At 44.5% G+C, this 20,918-nt stretch overlaps 1 protein-coding gene across 2 annotated transcripts in view; it reads right to left on the bottom strand.

Moving 5' to 3' along the window:
- Positions 1-17,901, bottom strand: part of NT5DC3 (5'-nucleotidase domain containing 3) — a 35,749-nt gene extending 17,848 nt beyond the window's left edge. Inside the window, exons 1-6 of one of the 2 annotated variants that reach the window (XM_033117489.1) lie at positions 17,768-17,901; positions 11,755-11,783; positions 8,498-8,572; positions 7,981-8,036; positions 2,590-2,680; positions 1,472-1,609 (exon numbers count right to left, since the gene is read on the bottom strand). In XM_033117489.1, the coding sequence (XP_032973380.1) occupies positions 1,472-1,609; positions 2,590-2,680; positions 7,981-8,036; positions 8,498-8,572; positions 11,755-11,781 (387 nt within the window). In that variant the 5' untranslated portion in view covers positions 11,782-11,783; positions 17,768-17,901. Of the gene's footprint in view, positions 1-1,471; positions 1,610-2,589; positions 2,681-7,980; positions 8,037-8,497; positions 8,573-11,754; positions 11,784-11,879; positions 11,902-17,767 lie in introns of those variants that run through there. The other variant, XM_033117490.1, reaches the window with a different exon arrangement.
- Positions 17,902-20,918: the final 3,017 nt, after the last annotated feature.

The raw sequence follows: 20,918 nt of genomic DNA, 5'->3' as shown, positions 1-20,918 counted from the left end.
TACACAGGTGGTACTCCTGGAGGCGCATTGAAATGTTCTGGAGCCTGTGGCAGGGGACTGGGCTGCAGGTAAACTGGGCCATAAGCCTTAGAAAATTGGTACATTTCTGCTAAGAATGAGCACCTATGGACTGTAAACTTCACCTCAATTGCCTTCTAGCACAGGCTTGTTTCAACTTCACATGGGCAGAAGGCAGTGGTTAAGGGTAAGCCAGAGCCACATGTCCTGGCTTCAAATCCAGGCTCTGCTAGTTACTAACTGTGTGCCCTTGGGTAAGTTACTCAACCACTCTGTGCCTCAATTTACCTAGAAAATGAGGGTGATAATAACAGTATCTAACTCAAAGCATCATTGTGAGGATTTAATTAGTTAATATGCATAAAGCAGTCAAAATCAGTGCCTGGAATATAGTAAACTCTGCATATGGGTTCACTGAGACAGTAATACTTATAGTAAAAAGCTGAACTTTCCAGTAAGTATCTCCTCATGAGTGCAAAGTGTTATGTAACTACAAGTGAGTCTTAAAGATTCTTAAAGATGAAGTATTAGTGTGCACAAAAAGGAAAAGAGAAACTAAATATTTAAATTCAGTTCAAACAACACCAGACTGAATTGAGAAAATAAAATTCATCTTTTGTCTTCCTAAAATCCAAGATTTGGGGCAGTCAAAATTTTTAACTGAAAAAAAAAAAATTTAAATTAGTCATAAACATATAATAAAAACATCATAGTATATGAATAGGGATCTTTGAAAAATGCAAATATTTAAATAAATATGTATTACATATAAATAAATACTTATAACTTAAATACTTAAAAATATATAAACATTTATAACACATGCTTAGAAGAATATATTAAATACATATATCAACATTAAGTACTAAAAAAGGTTCAGTTTAAAGAATGTATATAAACACGGGTGAAAGCAAATATGAATTAAAATACATAAATAAAAAGTTATATAAATGAGGTGTGTATATCTGTCTGTCTCCCTCTCTGACTGGAGTTTTGCACAGCTTCTGCGGGGCAGAGAACTTCTGTGTGCAGGAGAAAAAGGCGCCCCCTCTGGGCAACTAGAGTGTTGTCGTCATCTTCGTCGTCCCCGCCCTCCCCAGCACATCACAGCCTGAGACACACATGCCACCTGTGTGTGTGAAGAGTCACCCCTCCCTGCGGGCAGGCTGGGGGTGAGCTGGGTGCCCTGGCCCTGGCCTTTGGTCGGTAAGAATTAGAAATCCAGGTGGCAGTATGAGCACACCCTTCCTTTAACAATAAATCTGACTGATTTCCAATTCTCCGTAACGTGACATCTTTCCTACAATTTTCAGGGTTAACCTGCAAAGACGAGAGCTCCCAGGCGAAGGGCTATTTCAAACACCTCAGCTACAAAGGGAGCCTAAGGAGTCTGTTAACTTCGCTGAAAAGCTGAAAAGGATGCAGCATCATGATCTCTCACTGGCGACACAACCTTGACATCTTTGTACAGGTGGACAGGTTCATAGTCGATGTTGTTCTTCAGAAAGTATTCATTCACACAGGACAGGAGGGTCATCTCGGGCAGGGAGAAGATGTCCATGAACTGCTTCATGGTGTTTCCATGGGAACTCTGCAGGCAGGGAGGACAATTTAGAAACGGAGGCCGACACCTCAGCAGAGCTCACAACTCTACTGGTCAACACCTGGATCCCTCGCCACGAGAAAAGGAAAGTCTAACAATAAAACGGGCAAATGTTCACCTCGTTTCTTACCGTTCACGGCACAGCTGACGTCTTACTCTAAGCGGAAGTGGCATATCCAAAGAAATGCCCTGATTTCCCCCCAAAAGTCTAACCGCCCCCTCCCCCTTCCCTTTCCACTCGCGCTTGCGCTCCGTCCACCACCCAGCTCACACTCTTTCAGTAAACACAGAGGAGAACCAGCAAACAGATCACTGTCCATGGAATGGCAGAAAAAGCCCCTTAACGCTCCTGAATTTGAGCGTCTCACAACAGCCCATGTGTACGTTTAAAAAGAGCCTTTCTGTGCTCGCTTCGGCAGCACATATACTAAAAAGAGCCTTTCTCTGAATGCCTGCAAATTATAATACTCAGTTTACCGGCTGACGGGACATCTCCCATTGCATTTTGACAATGCAAATAAGACAATGGCTCTCATTAGACAAGAAGCAAAAATTCAGAGAGGAAAGAGAACCACAGAAGTTAGAAAAGCAGAGGTTTCCCTTCAGGCCTATGGTAACCTGCTGCCCTCAATCTCAGTGGAGGCGACAGCCACTGCACTAACAGCCCCCAGTGACTTAATCCAGAAAGTGGGGACACACCAGGGAGGTGGTGACAAACAGGAGTAAGTACAAGGAAGGTGTAAGGCTTCGTCAGGTAAGGAGGAATGGGCTAGAAAAGGAGAATCATGAACGAACCCAGGAAGCCTCTAACTTACTTCTCTCTCTCAAACCAAGGGTCTCTGAACAAATTTTCTTGTCAATTGCTTATGAACAGAGAGTCTAGTTGTTCAGGCTACAAAATCTACCAGGCCATGTTTCGAGAAGGAAAAGGACAGGCTGTTTGAACTAAATAAAGCACTTCTCATTACCTTTCCATAAAAGTCGCTCATCTGTTCCAAAGGCACGTGGGACCCCTCATACATTTCGATGACTTCTTCATCAGGGACAACACTGAGGCCTCTGGAAGAATGACAGGCAGTGCAGTTAAAGAGCTCGACTGGAGAGAGCAATCATTATCAGACCGCTGGCAACTGCTGGGAGTTTTCCACTGAGGTGTAAGACGCTGTTCTCGCAAGAAGGCGAGATGAGCCACCAGTGATTGCTACAAATAACAGGCGAGATGCTACCACTATTACTATTACTGACATTCTGTTGGTAACAAGAGAAAAACAACGGCTATTACTATAGTAGGGCACCTACTATATGCCAGACACGAACTCCACACAGTCGTTCACTTAATTCTCAGCAATCCTAGGAGGGAGGCACTATTATTCCTCCCATTTTCCAGCAGAAGCAACCGAGGTCAGGCACCTGCCCAAGGTCACCAACGTAGAAAGTGGCAGGTCAGGATTTGATCCCCGGCTTTGTGGCTCTTCAACCATTTATCACACTTCCTCCCTGAACAAAGGTACAAGGCCTTCTAATGACTTACTCAGGGGTGGGTGATTTTGTTTTGTTTTGTTTTGAATGTTTGTATTACATTAGGGAGAGAAAGGCCAATTCTGTCTCCATCATCCTCACGCCCTCTGAGACTCTACCCTAAGAAGGTCAGTGCTGAGATGAAAAAAGTCATACACAAGGCTCAGGTGGACTAAACCCCGTGACACAAGGCAGGAAGCCCGGGCCCCACCTCTGACTGTGGTGACCCAAAAGCTATGTGACATTGAAGGCCAGTGTCCTCATCTGTAAAAAGCCAAGATAACACTTGCCTGCCTCCAGGAGCTGCAGGATAATCTGCAGATGAATTGCGCTCCTCCACAAAGGGAAACATAAATTCTGGGGTCAGAGTGGCTAGATTTCACCCCTGCCTCTGCCACCAGCACTGTGAGCAGGTTTTGTCACCTGGGACTCAATGGTCTCACATTTCTACACCTGAAATTGCCCACTCTAGAGTGTTACAAGGGGAAATGTCTGCTCCACTGGAAGAGATGGTGCATGAGAAACAGACTCCATGATGAGGAAACCACAGAATGAGTGATGGAAACTCCATGCCGTGCTACAGCAGGAGTGTAATTCAGTAAGAATTTTAGTTACTAATACAAATAGGTCGCTTGGCATACAAAATCACTTGGCCAATATTAAAATACACATACCGTAAAATATAACTTATGTTTGATATGTCACTTCAATGAAAATATAATTTCAGCCTCTTTCTTCCATTCTCTACCCTCATATTACTTTTTAAAATATCTGAGTGGATTCATTAATATTTTGCCTCTGATCTTGATTAACTTTGAAAACAAAAGAGGTACTATACTTCCATTTATCTTTGCTCCAGAAATCAGATAAAGCACTGGCACTGAGCCAGATCATTCTAGACAGTAACCTTGGGGAACAGCTCTGGCTAAAGGAGCAGCAGTCAGGCGTGCACACCCCTAAAACTCTAACACTTAGAAAGAAAATGGAAAAAGTCAAAGAGGTCTTCTGGGTGACATTTCTCTGCCTCCACACGAGGCCCAGCAGCCTTTCAGAAGCCACTGCTACCTCTAAACAGTCACAGGCACATGGCCACACAAGCTGCGTCCTTAAGGCCCAAGTAACCAAACGTCCACTCCAAAGAAGCAGAGAAATCAGTCTGCTACAGTCAGCTGAATTCCATGGGAGGCACCTCCCACAGACGGAGCACTGTGCAGAACGGCTGTGACAGGCTCAGGCCAGCTGTCGCCCCACTTGAATGAAGTCTAAACCAGCACTGAGATCAAAATGAAAACTACACGGCCCTGTATAGTTATGAGAAATACAAAGGTTAGGGGCACAGATCTGAACGACTCTGCCCAGGATTCAAATCCCAGCTCCCTAATGACTAGAGGGTACTGCCTGGACAAGGAATTTGACGTCTTTGGGTCTCAGCGTCATGTTTAAAATGGGAACAGTAATAGCCTCTACCTCCTGGTGTTACTGAGAAGACGAAATGAGTTACTGTATACAGAACAGTAACTGGCATATAGTAAGCGCTATCAGAGTTTTGCTGGTGGGGCTGTGATGGGAACAATCACCCTAGCTATTCTCAAGGTTCCAATTAAGAAACGAAAATGTGGGTACAAAATGGGACAGTGGAGAGGCAGTATGCCACTTCCTCTGCCCAGCAGCACCCACTCCCGCGGCCCACAACATAAAATTCAACCTGATACAGGAACGGCAGGACCCAGGCAGCGGGTCTCAGAAATAAGTGAGGCTGAGATAGAAGCATTCTTCCCAGCCATTCACTTATTCATTATCCTTTGGAGGGGAAAGGGAAGAGAAGTGACATTTATACATGCCTATAATGTCACTGTTCCAAGTATGCAAGACAAGCTGCCCTCACGGTGGGCACTAGAATCATGCCCATTTTACAGAGGAGCAAACGGAGGCTTTGAAATGGTCAGGAGGTTGCTCAAGGCCTCATGCATGTGAGCGGTGGGGCTGGGGTTCACACTCAGGAAGTGTGACTCCAGAGCCCACACTCACACCCCTGCTACCTCAGCCCACTGCACCCCGTTCTCAGCAACCTTCCCAGGACTGAAAGCTGAACTCCTTCCCCTCTAAATGCCCCAGCTGGCTCCTCCTGCCTCGCTCTGTCCATACACCTTAACACAATGGTGAATTTATCTACAGGAGAGAGCAGACAATTAGAGGATCATGTGACTGTAGAAGAGGCTGAAGGGGGAGGAGAGGCCGCAGCACAAGTCAGCCCTGAAGGAGGGATGAACGAGATTTCGGGAAACAGAGAGGAAGGCAACCAGCGTGCTGGCAGAACGCCAGCAGGAACAGATACTGAGCAGTGAGAGAGGAGATCTCACAGGAAAGGAACACATGTGCTGTTTGCACCTGCCCGACACCCGCTCCCTTGGAGGCGGGTGGAAACTGCTGGGAAAGAAACTCCCCTTCCCAGGTCGACCTGGAGCTGGAGGGATGGAAACCTGGTATTGCCACGGTCACCACATGGAGGGGCCTAACCCAGAGAGCAACAGAGTCAAGAGATGAAAAGAGTTCTGACAACAGCAATCTGGCTCCTGGAGCCAGCGGAACCTGCAACTGGCCTGTCCTGGGGATGCACAGTTAGTGAGACAATACTGTGGTTTTAAGCCAGTTCCAGTTGCAACCTAGAGTCTTAACCAATCCAGGAAGTGAAGGAGCTGTGTATGGAAGAAGAGGAAGCTAAAGGTTTAGAGAAGGGTGACAAAAGCTAAGAGGTTTGGGCTCTGTTCTCTAGACAGTGGGCAGCCACGCAGGATTTCAGAAGAGAGGCGGCGGTGGCTGAGGGCAGTGCTTCAGGTAAATCAGTAGAGCAACAAAGTCCAGGACAGACTACACTGCAGAAAACTGTAAAAGCCCAGGAGAGAAGGCAGAAGTGTCTGACAGAGGGAGGGATGGAATTGCAAGTCCATGAGGGACTTCCTTCCAGTGAACCCTGAAGACATTCAGAAACGCCGTATCGCACGCAGGCCAAAAGCAGACTCTGGAGCCAGGCTGCTTGGGTCTGAATTCTACTTCTGTATGGCCTTGGGCAAGTTGCTTAACATCTCTGGGACTAATAAGTACCTACCTTATTAGATACTTGTAAGGTTATTTTGAGGAGCCAAAGAGTTAACGCAGATAAAACCCGTATGGCTGTGTCAGTCCCACAACAAGACTCAATATTTGTTCACTGCTGTTTGTTAGTACTAATATTATTGTTATTCTCATCACCACCACCACCTCTCCTTTCTCCTGAAACAGCATTAAAATGACAATAAGAGTCAAGTACCAGTCGCTCAAAAGGTCAAAGGAAATGAGGGCAAAGACATCGGTAGAATAAGACATTTCAACATCAGTAGACAAGACAAATCATAGATGAAAAGGAGACACTTGACTTAGCAACACTGAGAACAGGGGCCTGCAATAGGAGACCAAAGAGAACAACTGATTAACCACCACAGACCCCCAGAAAGGCTCAGCCCTTGGAGGCACCAGGAAGCTACTCGAGGATGTGCTCCAGCAAAATGGGAAAGTAAAACTAGAAAGGGGAAAACACAAGTCCAGGATGAGCAATCAGTGGAGACCGAGAAGGAGGCAGCTGTCCATTTTTTTAAAAAGTGAATGATAGTGTTCAAAGTGTTTGAATTGTTGACAAATAAATACATGCTTGGTATTTGTGATGGAAAATTTAGAAAAACTAGGGACACGTACACAGAAAATGAAGCAAATAAAAAGTGAGGTTATTATTAAATCTAAGAAAAACCTAACACTACCATGAAGAAACAATCCCAGTGCACAACTTGGCTTAAGACCTGCAGAGTCATAATGCAAACAATGATGGTGAAATAACCAGATACGGACATCTTAACAAGGTTAGGAGAATGAGGACAGAGAAGGGGGCGCGTGAGCGAAAGCGCCAAATCCTTATCTGTCATAGCAGGGATGATGACCAGAATTAATACATTAGGAAACAGAAGTACCGGTATGAGCACACTTATTAGAAATAGGAAGAAAAAAAATCTTTTTTAATCCAAAAAGAGTTTTTAAAGGGGTTGGGTGGGGGAAGGGAAGACAGAGGACTGCTGTTGTCTGCTATGACATTTTTAGTACTATTTGATTGTAACTGTGTCTGTGTTTCACTTGGATAAAAATATTCATTTTAACAAAGAACTTGTGAGAGAAGAAACTACGATATGCACACCTCTTTTTTTTTAAGTACAATATATGAATCTAAATGCAAACCACACTCCTGAATCCCACCCCTGAATTTGAGAATTAGAAAAGATAAAACCCGTCATTTTCTAAGTTCCAAAGATTTCTGACTGAGCTACGTGCTTCTACTAATTCTAATAAACAGGGAATAAAAAAGTCTTACTATCCAAACTACTCAGCTACCGTGGGGGGAACGAGAACCCGCTCTCTCTCCTGACATCCCTCCCCAAGCACACCTCCTCTCCAGGACACTCGCTCAGCTGGCCGGCTGGCACCTCTGGGAGGAAAGCCAGTCCACCCTCTCAGCCTCCGGAGAGCCCCGCAGGTGTCTTAGCACATGTCCACCATCCTCTTAGTCACTCTGGGCTGCCGTCATTCATTTCCGGAGGTGGCTTCCTACCTTCACCGCAAGCTCTTTGAGAACACCCGTCTGAGCCCAACCATTAGAATCTAGCATGGCAGTAGGCCCCAGTGAATGTCTCCAACGAAGGAGGAGTGAGGGAATGATTCATAAAGACACACACTGCAGTTCTCCTCATCACTGGACAGTCAGAGACCCAAAGCCACTTGGTTACTTTGGGTGAATTAAATTTGCCTCCTTGTATTCTTACCTGTAGACAGTTCCCAGCTGGATGTAATGAAAAGCATCAATCTTCATCAATATTGCCTTCAAAAACAAAAACATAGGCACAGGTAAATAATGCACAACAATTCGCATATGTAATGAGGATTCTGGTGTCATTATAAATCATACCAACATTAAGTTGTCGTAACACGGTAGCACACTGTATGTTTCTGAAAGGTTTGGGTGCTGATTAAAGCACTGTGCAACTCATTAATACGGAAATGGCCTATCTGCAAAAAAAAAGCTGACAGCTGGCCCCTCCTCAAAACACCAAAAAGAACTACCAGAAATAAACGGTATCTCCCAAATTACTAAATGCATTCATTTCTAACACTGTGTATTAGAAAAGGACTTAATCCAAAGATGTTTTGAATAATTCAGTTCTGCATCCCCAAAGAACATAATTTAAAATTAATTTATCTGTTCAGCGAAGAAAAACACCAAGAGTACATTTTATTCCCAAACACCGTTAAACTGTAGAAAAACATGAGAATTAAACCTACCCGCTGCACATCATAATGAAGTCCACGAATCGCAAAATTTGGGTTGTAGTCATAATTCCTGATTTCCACAGGATACTAAAAAGGAAGAGAGGAATCAGTTTTAGCGAACAATATACTGAGTTCAAGGTGGTGTCTAGATCTGGTCCTTGTCAAAGGCTGAGGTGTACTGCACTTTGGTGGGAAGGTGGGGTGACATGGGACAGACCACCCCGCGTCCCTCTGCTTCCAGACCAAGAGGCCTCTGGCGCCAGAGCCTTCCCTCCTGCCCCACTCTGTTTCTCTGCCCGGCACACATTCCCCCAATTTCTCCTGTCTTAACTGCTACGTTCCCTCCCTTCCCTCTGCCCCTGGACTCCCAGATCCCTGAGACCCCAGAAACGTTTCTGCTTCTATCTCCCTTAACACACTGTCAACCATCCATTCAGCTCATCTGTGAGCACCTCCACGTCACAGCCCCCCAAATGGCCCCATTACTAGGTTTCATAAAGACACCTAAGCTGAAAATTTCTCAAAAGGGCCCCTCCATATAGCTTTCATCACGTTCCTCATCTGGACAGCTGTCCGCTGCTCACCCTCCATGGGCCGGAGGCACCCCACAGCTGTCGGTGCAGCTCCCTCCCACTCAGGCCTGGAGAGGCCCTTTCGCAGCACGTGCTTCCCCGTTATTGCTCCAACTCTGACTCAGAACATGACCCACTTCTGAAGGCAGCTCGGCTCCCATGGCATTTCCTGGTTATTAAACCGTTCCTCAAACTCTGTAAAAATCCTAGCTCCTTCCTTCTCCACTGCACCAGGCATCTGAGTCCTTGCTGCCCTCTCCGAAATCTCAGAAGTACAACACCAGCTACCCCACAGGCAGCACCAATGCCCCGAGCACCCCAGGCCCTGCCGTTCCCATTTTATACATGGGACATCAGAGGCACTGGATGGAACAACCTGAGCTGGACCATGCTGGGGTGCAGTGGGCAGGGAGTCAGGCTTGGGCCTCTGCCCTTGCTCTGCCCCACACCCTCCACCCTCAGAGCACAGCCCTGCAGCACAGAATATCTAGTCCTGACTCTAGGGCAGGGGTGTCCAAACTTTTCTCAACGTTTTTCACCACGGGCCATATGCGGTAAAATACACAAACAGCCGGGCCACTCACTCGAGGTGAAGTACGTATTGCCTCGCCTGGTTTATTTAAGTAAACTAAATATATTTTTGGAATTTGCTGCGGGCCAATTAACAATGGATTGCAGGCCGCAGTTGGCCCGCAGGCCGCAGTTTTGACACCCCTGCTCTAGGGAGACTGTGTCACCAGGATCTTCCAATCATGATGCAGATCGCTTTAGAAAAAACCTAGGCAAGAGTCACGATGCACAGGAAACCTCTCTGCATGGCTGCACTGCTAATGTTTCATGGACAGCGTCACACTGGCATGAGACATTGCCTAGTACCACCAGGCTGAACCACATGCGGCAGGTTTTCAATTCAAGCTGCACAAAGTGCTGACTCAAATGTCACATTTGGGCTCATTTATCTGACACCTGCCATGCATCCCAAGAAATCACTACATGGTATTTCCACCACGGGGGCATGCCCAAGAATTCTGAGCACTGTGCAACGTTGTGCATTTTTACTAACACACTTCTTACACACACACACACACACACACACACACCCAGAACCCAACACAGGGCACCACAGTCCTGCTGACGGAGGTGAGGCCAGGGGACACCACCCCTCTGGAGCCTCCTTTAGACTCGGGAATGACGAGTCAGGGAGGGAGCTATCAACACGTTACTGAGAGAGGGGCTTTCACTGAGCACTAGCCAAGTGCCACACTGTCCTCGCCGCTTTCTGCGACTTCATTTCATTTACTCCTCACTCCCCAAGCATGAAGGAGGCAGGGCACCTCATGTCCGTTTACTGTTGAATAACCTGAGAAGGAGAGTCAAGGAGCCTGCCAGGCTCACAGAGATAAACAGACGTTCGCGTACTGGCCAAACCCAGGTCCGCATCACGTCCAAGTCCCCAGCTACTAACCTTGACATTACAACAATGCCTGTGAGCGCCTGAGGTTCAGATGCCTATAAATAGATCCGTTTTTCAGAGGTACCAGTATAGTGTTTAAAGTAGCCTACATTATGAGTCTAGTGAGAGACAGAGTAGAAGAACCACCCTGCAATCAATTCTGAACCGACCCTGAGCCACCATACTAGATGCTCACGGCCTGCTGTGACAGCCGGCACTGCCGCTGAGAGGACTCAGTGAATTCGCTGAGGACTCACCGTTTCCAGCTATTTTAGCTGAGGCAACACGTGAATGAGAGAGCGAGCGCATAGACACTCTGTAAATGGACTGCTGAAAAGTCTGGGCCTGCTTCCTTGAACAGGGCTTACCTGGGCTCCCCAGCAGGACACAAATGTCCTAGTGAGATACGGCCCCACACCCACTCATGTTCCCCTGCCTGTTGCTCTCGCTGTGTATTCTTAGGGAGCCACTCCTGCTAGACACACAGTGGTTTTCCAATGGTCCAGAGACCACAGTAGACGACCTGGTGAACTGACAGAAACAGCTGAAGGAGCCTCCATGGGACAATGCCGTCCTGATGAACACAGGCCCCAGTGCTGAGGGACCAGGTGTCAAATCCTAATCCTACTATGTGCTACCTGTGTGACCTTAGGCAAGGTCTCCTGCCATTCTGAACCTCCGTTTTCTCATCACCAAGGTAAGAATAACAAGAGTCCTACCCGATGTGAAAGCAGAGAAGATCAAGCCAAAAGATGCCTGCAGGCCGTCGGGGCCGTTTCCGGCACAGAGCGAGTGCTCAGGAAAACTGAGTTGCTTTGCTGGGTGGGAATCGAGAAGCCTGGACTCTTAGGCCGATGTTACTAGCCTCTGCTACTTGACTCTCCTGGAGGACTTCAGGCGAGTCACTTAACCTCTCCAGGCCTCCTTTGTATGGAAAATGAAATGGTTGGATTGGGGTGATTTCTGTGCTCCACTCCTGTCCCTAAACTGATTGCCCATACAAGCAGCCAAGTCCAAAATGTCCTCATGATGGGCCCCTTTCCAACACACACACACACACACACACACACACACACACACACACACGTGCATGCAACATCTCTAGGAACAACCAGCAACAGTAATATCCGGCTGAGGAAACCACCGCTGCTCACATCAGCCCTTCTCCCCAATGGCCTATGACTAGATTTTCTGGACTCTTCATAGTTTAGAAACTTTCCACCAGCCTGAGAAACATGACTCACCCAATGTGTCATGAAGATTACAGCCATCCCTAAAAGCAGAAAGAAATATAAACAATGAAAGACTTTTACTTGGGATTTTTATTAAAAATTTTCTTTTTTGGACCCAGTCTGGTTTCCTTCAGTACCTGGATTTGCTCCAATTCCAGGAGACTCTGGGCAGGCTAGTGTGTGGGGGCAAATAAAGATGGAGGCATCCCCCTGAGAATGCTACAGAAATGTCCCTTACAGCTTCAAGGGAAGCTAAGACGAAAACACTACAGAGAATCCACGGGTTAGTCCCCCGCGTAATTCCCCCAGTTCTGCAGCTTGGCCATGCGCCCCTTTCCTTGCTAATTACAGAGCTCTGGCCACAGCTATGGACCTCGGCATTACAACACTGCCTGCGAGTGCCTGAGGTTCAGATGCCTATAAATAGACCCGTTTTTCAGAGGTCCCAGTATAGTGTTTAAAGTAGCCTACATTACGAGTCTAGTTAGAGACAGGGTAGCAGAACATAAAAACAAAGCTCTCCAAATCCACACACAGTATGAAGCAAAGGCAAAATGACCTGCCTCAGAGTGGCGGTTCCACGCCCAGCACAACACTGTCACTTAACTGGAATTCAACAAAGAAATCACGTATTTGTCGAGCACATACTTTGTGCATTAGGAATATGGCCATGAACGAAACTGGCACAGTCTCTGCCACCAAGAAGTTTCCATTCTACTCAGGAGAGGCAGGCCATAAGCAAATAAACACACAATGCACTGATAAGTACTACAAAGAAAATGCAGTGGAAGAGTTCCGAGACCTCAAACAAGAAAAATGAGGAGCAAGGCCTCGGGCCAGGAAAGCTGTTCCAAAACAGAGGGAACGGCAAGTGCAAGTGCAACGTGCAAAGGCCCAAAGGTAGGAACGTGTCTGGCAGTTCCAGGAGGAGCAAGGAGGCTGGTGTGGCTGGAGCTGAGCGAGAGCAGGTGGGAGAGGAGCTAGGGGGGAAGCTGGGGCCGGGGAGCGCGGAAGGCCTTCGGGCATTCTGAGTGGGACGGGGAGGCTCCGGAAACACTGAGCCCACGGGTAACGTGATTAACATTTAAAGGTTCCCTCCTGCTCCCGAATAGAGCCGCCTAAGGGGGGAGAGCAGAAGCAGGTAGATCAGTCAGGAGGCTAGGGCACCGTCAGCTGGGAGGTGATGGTGGCTTAGACCGGGACGGCCGTGGGGGAGGCGAGGAGTGGATGGGGTCGGGACACCTTTGGAGTGAGTGAAAAGAGAGTTCACAGCTGCAGAGTGACTTCCTCCCATAGAGTACAGCATGGGGAGGCGGAAGAGAGTAACTACAGTGGAGAGACCTCTGCCACACGATCAAGGCCAACATGACCGGTGATAAATCATGTTGACGGCATGGAGCCTGGGTAAGATGTGAGGCCCACGGCACTTTACCTCTGTGGTCCTCCTCCTTCAAACCCATAACCCCAGTCTAACCATGAGAAAAACGTCAGACAAATCCCAAGAGATGGGCATCCTAAAAAATACCCAATTAGTACTCTTCAAAACTGTCAAAGTCATCAAACACAAGGCAAGTCTGAGAAACTGTCAAAGCCAAGAGGAGCCTAAGGAGACATGACAACTAAATGCAATGGGGGGTCCTGCACGGGATTCCTGGATCAGGAAAAGGACATTAGACAAAAACTAAGGAAATCTGAATCAAGTATAGACTTTAGTTAATAATTTATTAATACTGGGTCTTACGTGATAACTGTACCACAGTAATGTAACATGTCAACATTAGGGGAAACTAGGCAGGGTACACAGACAGGGGCTCTCTGTATTACCTTTGCAACTTTTCTGTAAACCTAAAACTCTTCTAAAATTAAAAGTTTGTTTATAAAGAGAAAGGACCCACAGCATTTTCAGAGAGACCAGACGCGGAATACAGGAAAATGTGGGGGTCACAGCTAATGTTAGGTTTGGACTGAACAACCATGTGAAAACCTGGCGATTAATGACCAGGAACACAGATGAGGGTGCGAATTTGGGAGACGAAATCAAGAACTCTTCAAACACTCTCTTTTTATCCTTTGGCGGACATGTGAAATGATGAAACAGGTGCAGTTATCACCCGGTATTTCTTATTTCTATTTTTGTAAAAACTTGTTCTTATAAAAAAGAAAAAGGGTAATTAAGAAGGAGCTGGAACTTTTACACTTGCTTTTTGGGAAGATGCTAAACTGCAAACTTGCTGTTCTATTACTGTGCATCTGAAAAGCAGATGTATTCCCATTTCTAGGACATTTAGTCTTTGGCAGAAAAAACGGCACTAAACTCAGTGCTTTCAAAAGCATCTTAGAAGAATTTTTTCAAATTCAAAGCAAGAGAAAAATCTGCACAAGCTTAATTGATTCTATTAATATGACTGATATAATTACTGTTATGATATACTTCTTTTACCAAAGCAACAAACAGACATAACGGGAACAAAATTTCAGTGGCCCTAAATCCAGAAGCTTTTCTAATCATAATGATTGCACTTTTTTTCTATCTATGTCATCTCTCTTTCCCCCCCAATTTCATAAATTTTTTATCTTCAGTAATTTTTAATCTTCATGAATATTTTATTTTCTTACGAACAATAGACCCATAAGGTAGCAACGAAAAGTGTTAATTACACAAGAGGGAAATGTGGAATAAAGAAGAGAGCATTTGTGTCCTGGAAACAAACAGATCTAAGCTCAAATCCTGGTTCTGCCTCCTACCGGTCTCCATAAGCCTCAGTTTCCTCAGCTGTAAAACAGAGACAATATCTATTTGCAGGGCTGTCATATAGATTAGAAATGATAGTAATAATAGCAAACATGTATTGAGTGTTTTCTATGTGCCAGGCTCTTTACATAAATTAACCCATGTAGTTATCAAAATAACATTGTGAAGAAAGTACTGTTACTGTACCTGCTTCACAGAGGAGGAAACCGAGGCCCAAAGAAATCAGGTGAATTTCTCAAGATTACCTACGAAATAAGTGGTAGAAGCAAGAACTTGAACCCCAGCCGTCAGGCTCTAGAACCTGTGCTTTTGGCACCTAGCAGACAATCAACAGATGGTGCTGTAGTAACAATGATCTTCATTTTATAAGTGATATTAGAGTCACAGCAAATGCTGCAGGCGACCTGGGACTAGATGCCAGCACCAATGTACCCCTTCGGCTCGATCTCCCAGTGAGGTGGTGGAGAGGTGGTGCAGGTTAGCAGACAGGAGAGCAAGGGCAGGACCACCTGGTTCTTATTCTGCTTCCACCCTCACAGTGGAGAAAAAAGGACCGTGGGTTAGACAGAAGAGCATCTCTTGAACGAATAGAGAAATGTATCTACCTGGCAAGTGGCCAGATAGGTTTACATCTGGTAAAGTGGCCATAACTAAAGAAGGCTGGCTGTTGGCTGAAGGAAATGTTATTTTTTGGCAAACGCCATTCATTTCTGCATTTTGAATGACAAAATCATTGTTTATTAAATGATTAATTAAAATCGTTGTTTATTAAAAACCACTAATAACCAAAAGCTGAGGGGATCAGGAAATATACCACATCAAATGGTGAAGATCCAAAACTAATGGACACTTTGGCGGCATTAATAAAGGCATGGTATCCAGAACCAGAGAGGTGACAGCCTCCCCCATTCCACACTCGTCAGACCCTACCTGTATTAACCTCTCCAGTTCAGGGCTTCACACATAAGAGGGAACAACCAGAGCACACACAAAGGAGGGTGATCAAGATGATGAAAAGACTAGAAAAGAGGCCAAATGAGAATGGTTAAAAGAACTAAGAATGGGGGGTGGCCGGTTAGCTCCGTTGGTTAGAGCGTGGTGCTGCTAACACCAAGGTTGCTGGTTCAATCCCCACATGGGCCACTGTGAGCAGCACCCTCCTTAAAAAAAAAAAGAAGAAAAACTAACAATGACCAGTCTGGGAAAGAGGAAAGGAGAAGTCTTGGAGAACCGGTCTTTACATATAACACCCAGCCTATTACTCAGTCAAGTTTTAAGTTTCTACTCATACCCACCCAGCCCACCTAGCCCAGCTTTGCTGAGAAATTCCTTCCAGACTCCAGAGAAATATCACCTTCTTTGTTGGTTTCCCAGTTCCCTCAGGCAGAAAAAGTTGTTCCAGCCATCCCCCTCGCTCTCTGTTCAGATGCCTGTAGAGGCCTCCACCAGGTGGTTTCATAATCCATCTGTCTAACTGACTGACTCCCCCACTAGACTGTTGGGTCTCCTAGGGCAGTACCTGCGTCCTTCTCATCTTCATCCTCCCTGCTTCTGGTACAGGGCTTCGCATAGAAGGGGCTCCGAGTAAAGGTTTAAGGAATGTGTGAAGGAATGAAGTAAACGGACGGTGGAAAGCGGTATGAAGGCAGAATTGTTCAACCCATGGAGGAATCCCCCAAATCACAACTGCCTCCTGCAGTAAGGCACTCTGGTCTGAGATGGAGGTTTGAGCTGCACCGTTTGGGATGCCGTGGGGGTTCTCCAAGGGCATGAATCCAACTGACCTCGGAGGATGCTTCTCATCCTGGTTCCTGAAATGTGTACTCAAACTAGAGGAAAGCAAGCTAGGTTTTGAATGTTTCTCTTTTTCTTTCCTTATTCAAAGCTCTCAACAATACTATGCATCAGAGGACATTCAAATGTTCTTTTTAAAAGAACACAATTCAAATCAGTGATGAGGAGAAAACAGCGTGTAGAATAAGCGCTGACATTTCTTTTTCTTTCTTATAATGCAAGTGCCTGACTTAAGATTTGATTTCCGAAGCATCCATTTCAAAGAAGCATCCTCTTCAAATCTCAAAGAAATACACTGCTAAGCATGGGACTAGATAGAGTCAGGCCAACTCCCCCTTTAGAGACCTTGGTTGATTTTAACAAATGACCATTTGGGCTCCTTATTTGTTTTCTCTTTCTATGCTTCAAATTCCTGCTTGTATATTTTAAATTCACCAATAAAGAGTGAGCCCCCACCCTCAACCCCACTAAAAACAGAACCCCAGGCCTACACATGGCACTGTCTGGGGCGGTCTGTCTCCTGCTATCTCTCTCTCCACCCACGACCTCACTGTGCGACCCCAGACATGCTGTGCAATTTCCAGGTCTTGTAAATAATAAACCTGACTCTTTTCCAAGTCTCCTGATGGTTATTGCTAACAGGCATCTTGCAATCATAATAAAAACCACAAGGACTGGTCCTGCCACAACACTGGTTATTGATAGGCTGAGACCAGTACAAAATATATTGCCTACCATTTGAAGAATTCCTTCTAACCAGAATTCAGCAGGCTACCACTCCCTCAGACTTTGGGAGAAACTGTCACTGCTCTGTCAGAAATGACTGCACAAATGTCTGTAGCTGGATCTCCGCTAATGCATAACTGGGGACAGTCTTTTGTCAGAGAGACACCTAAAGATTAAAAAAAAAAAGCCCAACTATCTCCTGAGTACAAAGTTTCAGTTAGGCAAATACATAAGTTCTGGAAACCTATTGTACAGCATGGTACTATAGAGAACAACATTGTACTGTATGCTTAAGGTTTGCTAAGAGGATAAATCTTATGTGAAGTGCTCTTAACACATGCGCGTGCACACACACACACACACATACACACACACTCGGAGAGGGGGAGGGGGAGAACAAGGGAGGGGGAGGGGGGGCAACAATACCAAAGGGGGCAGGAAGGAAACTTTGGAAGGTGATGGCCTTGATGGTGGTGATGGTTTTCCAGGTGTATACTGATCCCCAAACTCATCAAGCTGTATACATTAAACACGTACAGCTTTTTACTTGTCAATCATACCTCAATAAAGTAGGAAAAGAAAATCTTTCAGGTAGAGTCATTTGGAAGGGAACAAACTGCTCACTGATTCAGCCACAATTTACTAAATGGCATCTATGCACAGGCACCATGAGGCCAGGTCCGCTCAGCTCACGGCTATTCTTTCGATGTCTAAGAGACTGGGAGGAAGACTGCAATGTCCCTGGGCTCTTACCCGGTGTTCATTGATGAGAAGGTCCCGAGCGGCATTAAATATCAGTGTGTGGAGGTGCTTTGAATAAAACACCAAGGTGTAGTCATAATCGAAGCCATAGATCTCTATGTCCGACAGGCTCATCTCGTTGTTTGAGAAAATGGCATCTGGATTCAACAAGTTGTTCATAATAGAAGGAACCAGCTCTAGGAGTAAAGAAAAAAAATACATTTTACCATATGATAAATAAGGGTTAGTATGTTTCTAAATAAAATTAGCAAACTAAAGTGCAAGAGTGATTTGCTTTTCTTTGAAAACATGCGGAGTGAAAGAAGGCAGTCACAGACGACGACAAGTTGTACGGTTCCATTTCTATGAAGTATCTAGAACAGGCAAATCTATACAGAGAGATTAGTGGTTGTTGGGGCTCGGGGGGATGGGGAGAAGTGGAGTGACTGCTAACGGGTATAGAGTTTCTTTTTGGAGTGATGAAAATGTTCTAAAATTGATTATGGTGATGGTTGAAGAGCTGTTGTGACTATACTATAAAACCTGAATGGAAGACTTTATGTGGGTGAATTATATGGTATGTAAATAATCTCTTAACAAAACTGCTAATAAAAAAAGAATAGTTGCTTCAACTTCACAAAAAGATTTGCATTGTTCATAAAATAATACGGGTCAGTTACAGACTTTAGAAGATAAACAGATAATTAAATTTAAATGTCAAAAATCATGACATCACCCAGAAAAAAACTATTAACATTTTATGTATTTGCTGCCACTATTGTTCCATGTACATATTTTACATTGTTGACCTCACACTGTATATACAGCTTCGTATCATGCTCTCTAAATTTAATATTCTATCATGATTGTATTCTCCTATCATTACAGACTTTCTCAGCATATAACTTTTAAACCATTACATAAGATTTGGATATCCTGTACCAAATCGGCCTATTACTCTATGTTACACATTTAGGTTTCTTCCTATTTAAAAAAAAAAAAACACTCCAATAAGTATCTTCATACATTAACTTTTACCCTTCAGATTATTTCCTTCAGATGGTTTATTAGAAGTATGATGAACCCACAGCAAACCATCAGGGTTCCCTGGATCCAATAATATTAAGTTGGTGCAAAAGTAATTGCCATTTAAAAGGTTAAAAATAATTATAAAAACCAGTTACTTTTGCACGAACCTGAATAGTTTGGAGTTTCTTTTTGAGTACGTCTGAGTATGTGTAAGCATAGCTATTTCATAATTTTTATTCTTCCTTGGAGGTTTTCCAAAAACTCATTCTATCTTACATTTCCCATGAGTCCACTGGACCCTTTTAAAAAGCTAAGATGCAATATGGGATGTCCGTGATCTTATTCTTCCAACATCTTGAAATATTTTGCTATTTTACCATTGCAGGAATTATTTCATCATTACCCATCAACTATTTCCACCTATGATAAAAAATAAAATAAAAAAGACTAAATTAAGAAAATAGGAGAATGACAGAAGGTTGCCTGAGATAGTACAATAGTAAAATAAATCCTCACTATGACATCGTCCTTCAGTTTCCTCATTTCACGGCCCAAAGTATATCATTTTCAAGAAGGTATAAAAGAAGTCTGAAGATACCATCTTTGCAATCATTTTCTTAGCTTTCATGGAACAGAGTTGAAAATTCATAGCTTTCCATTTTCTACCCGTAATGGCAGAAAGAATAAAACTGACAGAAGAAGACATTTCACAATTATTAGATGAGTCAGAAGATGAATGTAAAGAGATAGAAAGCGGCTCTCTAGTCTAATGATGATGGAGACATTGATCGTATCAGTGAAATCTCAAGACTATGAGTCTTCAGCGACCATATCCCAGATGAAATTTCAGATCAAAGGCTGCACGGTATACTTCTAAAGACAAAAAGGACATCTGATATTCTCATCCAGTTTTCCCAGGTAATCATTTAACAGTAAGAACCTCACCATGTAACATTTTGTGACAGGAACACAAACCATCCTATTTTGCTAAAAGGAGATGTGAAAGCATTCTTTCACCTTTTATGACGTTAATTGACCATAATTTACTCAAAACAGCTCATAAGGAGACAAATGCTGGGGGCAGGTGACTTTTGAGAGACAAGTATAAAACCTCCAACATAGGCACACAAAACTGACCTGTCCATACCTCACTACTAAAATGGAACTGGCTGTGCTTTACTATTCTTTATGTTACTAAGGACTGGCTCTATTATAATAGCTAATATTTATTAAGCATTTACCATGTACTACATGAGTCGTGAGCACTCTATATTACCTCATTTAATCCTTACAACAACCTTATGAGGCAAATACTCTATTAGCCCCATTTTATATATGAGGACACCAGAGGCACACAGAAATTATGTAATTTGCTAAAGGACACACACCCACTAAATGGCAGAGCTGGGCTTTGAACTGAGGAAATCTGGCTTCAGAATCTTTGCTGTTAGCTCCCTTCCCCAGGATTATGGGAATCAACAAGCATTTGAGGAGGGCACACTTTTTTCAAAAATTAAATGGACTCAATCCTTAGTCATTTCAGTGTTTATCATCGAGTCTTCCTCTTTCCCTGTTGCTCACTTCTTTCGGACTAGCAAAGGTCTAGTTATCCTCTTCCGTCCTAAGGGCCACCTGAAGTACTCAAAAGGTACTACATTAGCAGCGTGACAGCTGCAATCAGGGGACAGTCCCAGCCACAATGAATTATTTTCTTAGCATTTCAGAAGGCTCTTTACAGCTTTGGGGCTTGGATTCCTTTGAAAACCTAACACAAGCTATACAGAGAATCCTCTCCCTAGAAATATGCACATATAGATTTTGCACAAAATTTCAGGGAGGTTGACCCCTGAAGCTTATTCATGTCTCCAGTTAAGTTGCTATGTTACACTAACTCAAACCCACGCCTTCACATCTTCACACACAACTTCCAGGTCAGTGGAGGCAAATGGACGGATGGATGGACAGATGGATGCATTTCCCTCCCCTGACAATCTAGATATGGCTGACTCTACTGAAAACTCAAATAGTCAAGATTCACCAACTCCACTTCTTCATTAGTTTCTTTTGTCAAAATCAATGACATGATAACCATGGCTTTTTTTTTTCTTTTGCAAATAAGACCAATCCAAGGACA

The sequence above is a fragment of the Rhinolophus ferrumequinum genome, chromosome 10 (assembly GCF_004115265.2).
Source record: "Rhinolophus ferrumequinum isolate MPI-CBG mRhiFer1 chromosome 10, mRhiFer1_v1.p, whole genome shotgun sequence".
Lineage (NCBI taxonomy): Eukaryota > Metazoa > Chordata > Mammalia > Chiroptera > Rhinolophidae > Rhinolophus > Rhinolophus ferrumequinum.
The sequence above is the reverse complement of the archived record's forward strand: the minus strand, read 5'-3'. Positions and strand labels throughout refer to the sequence as shown.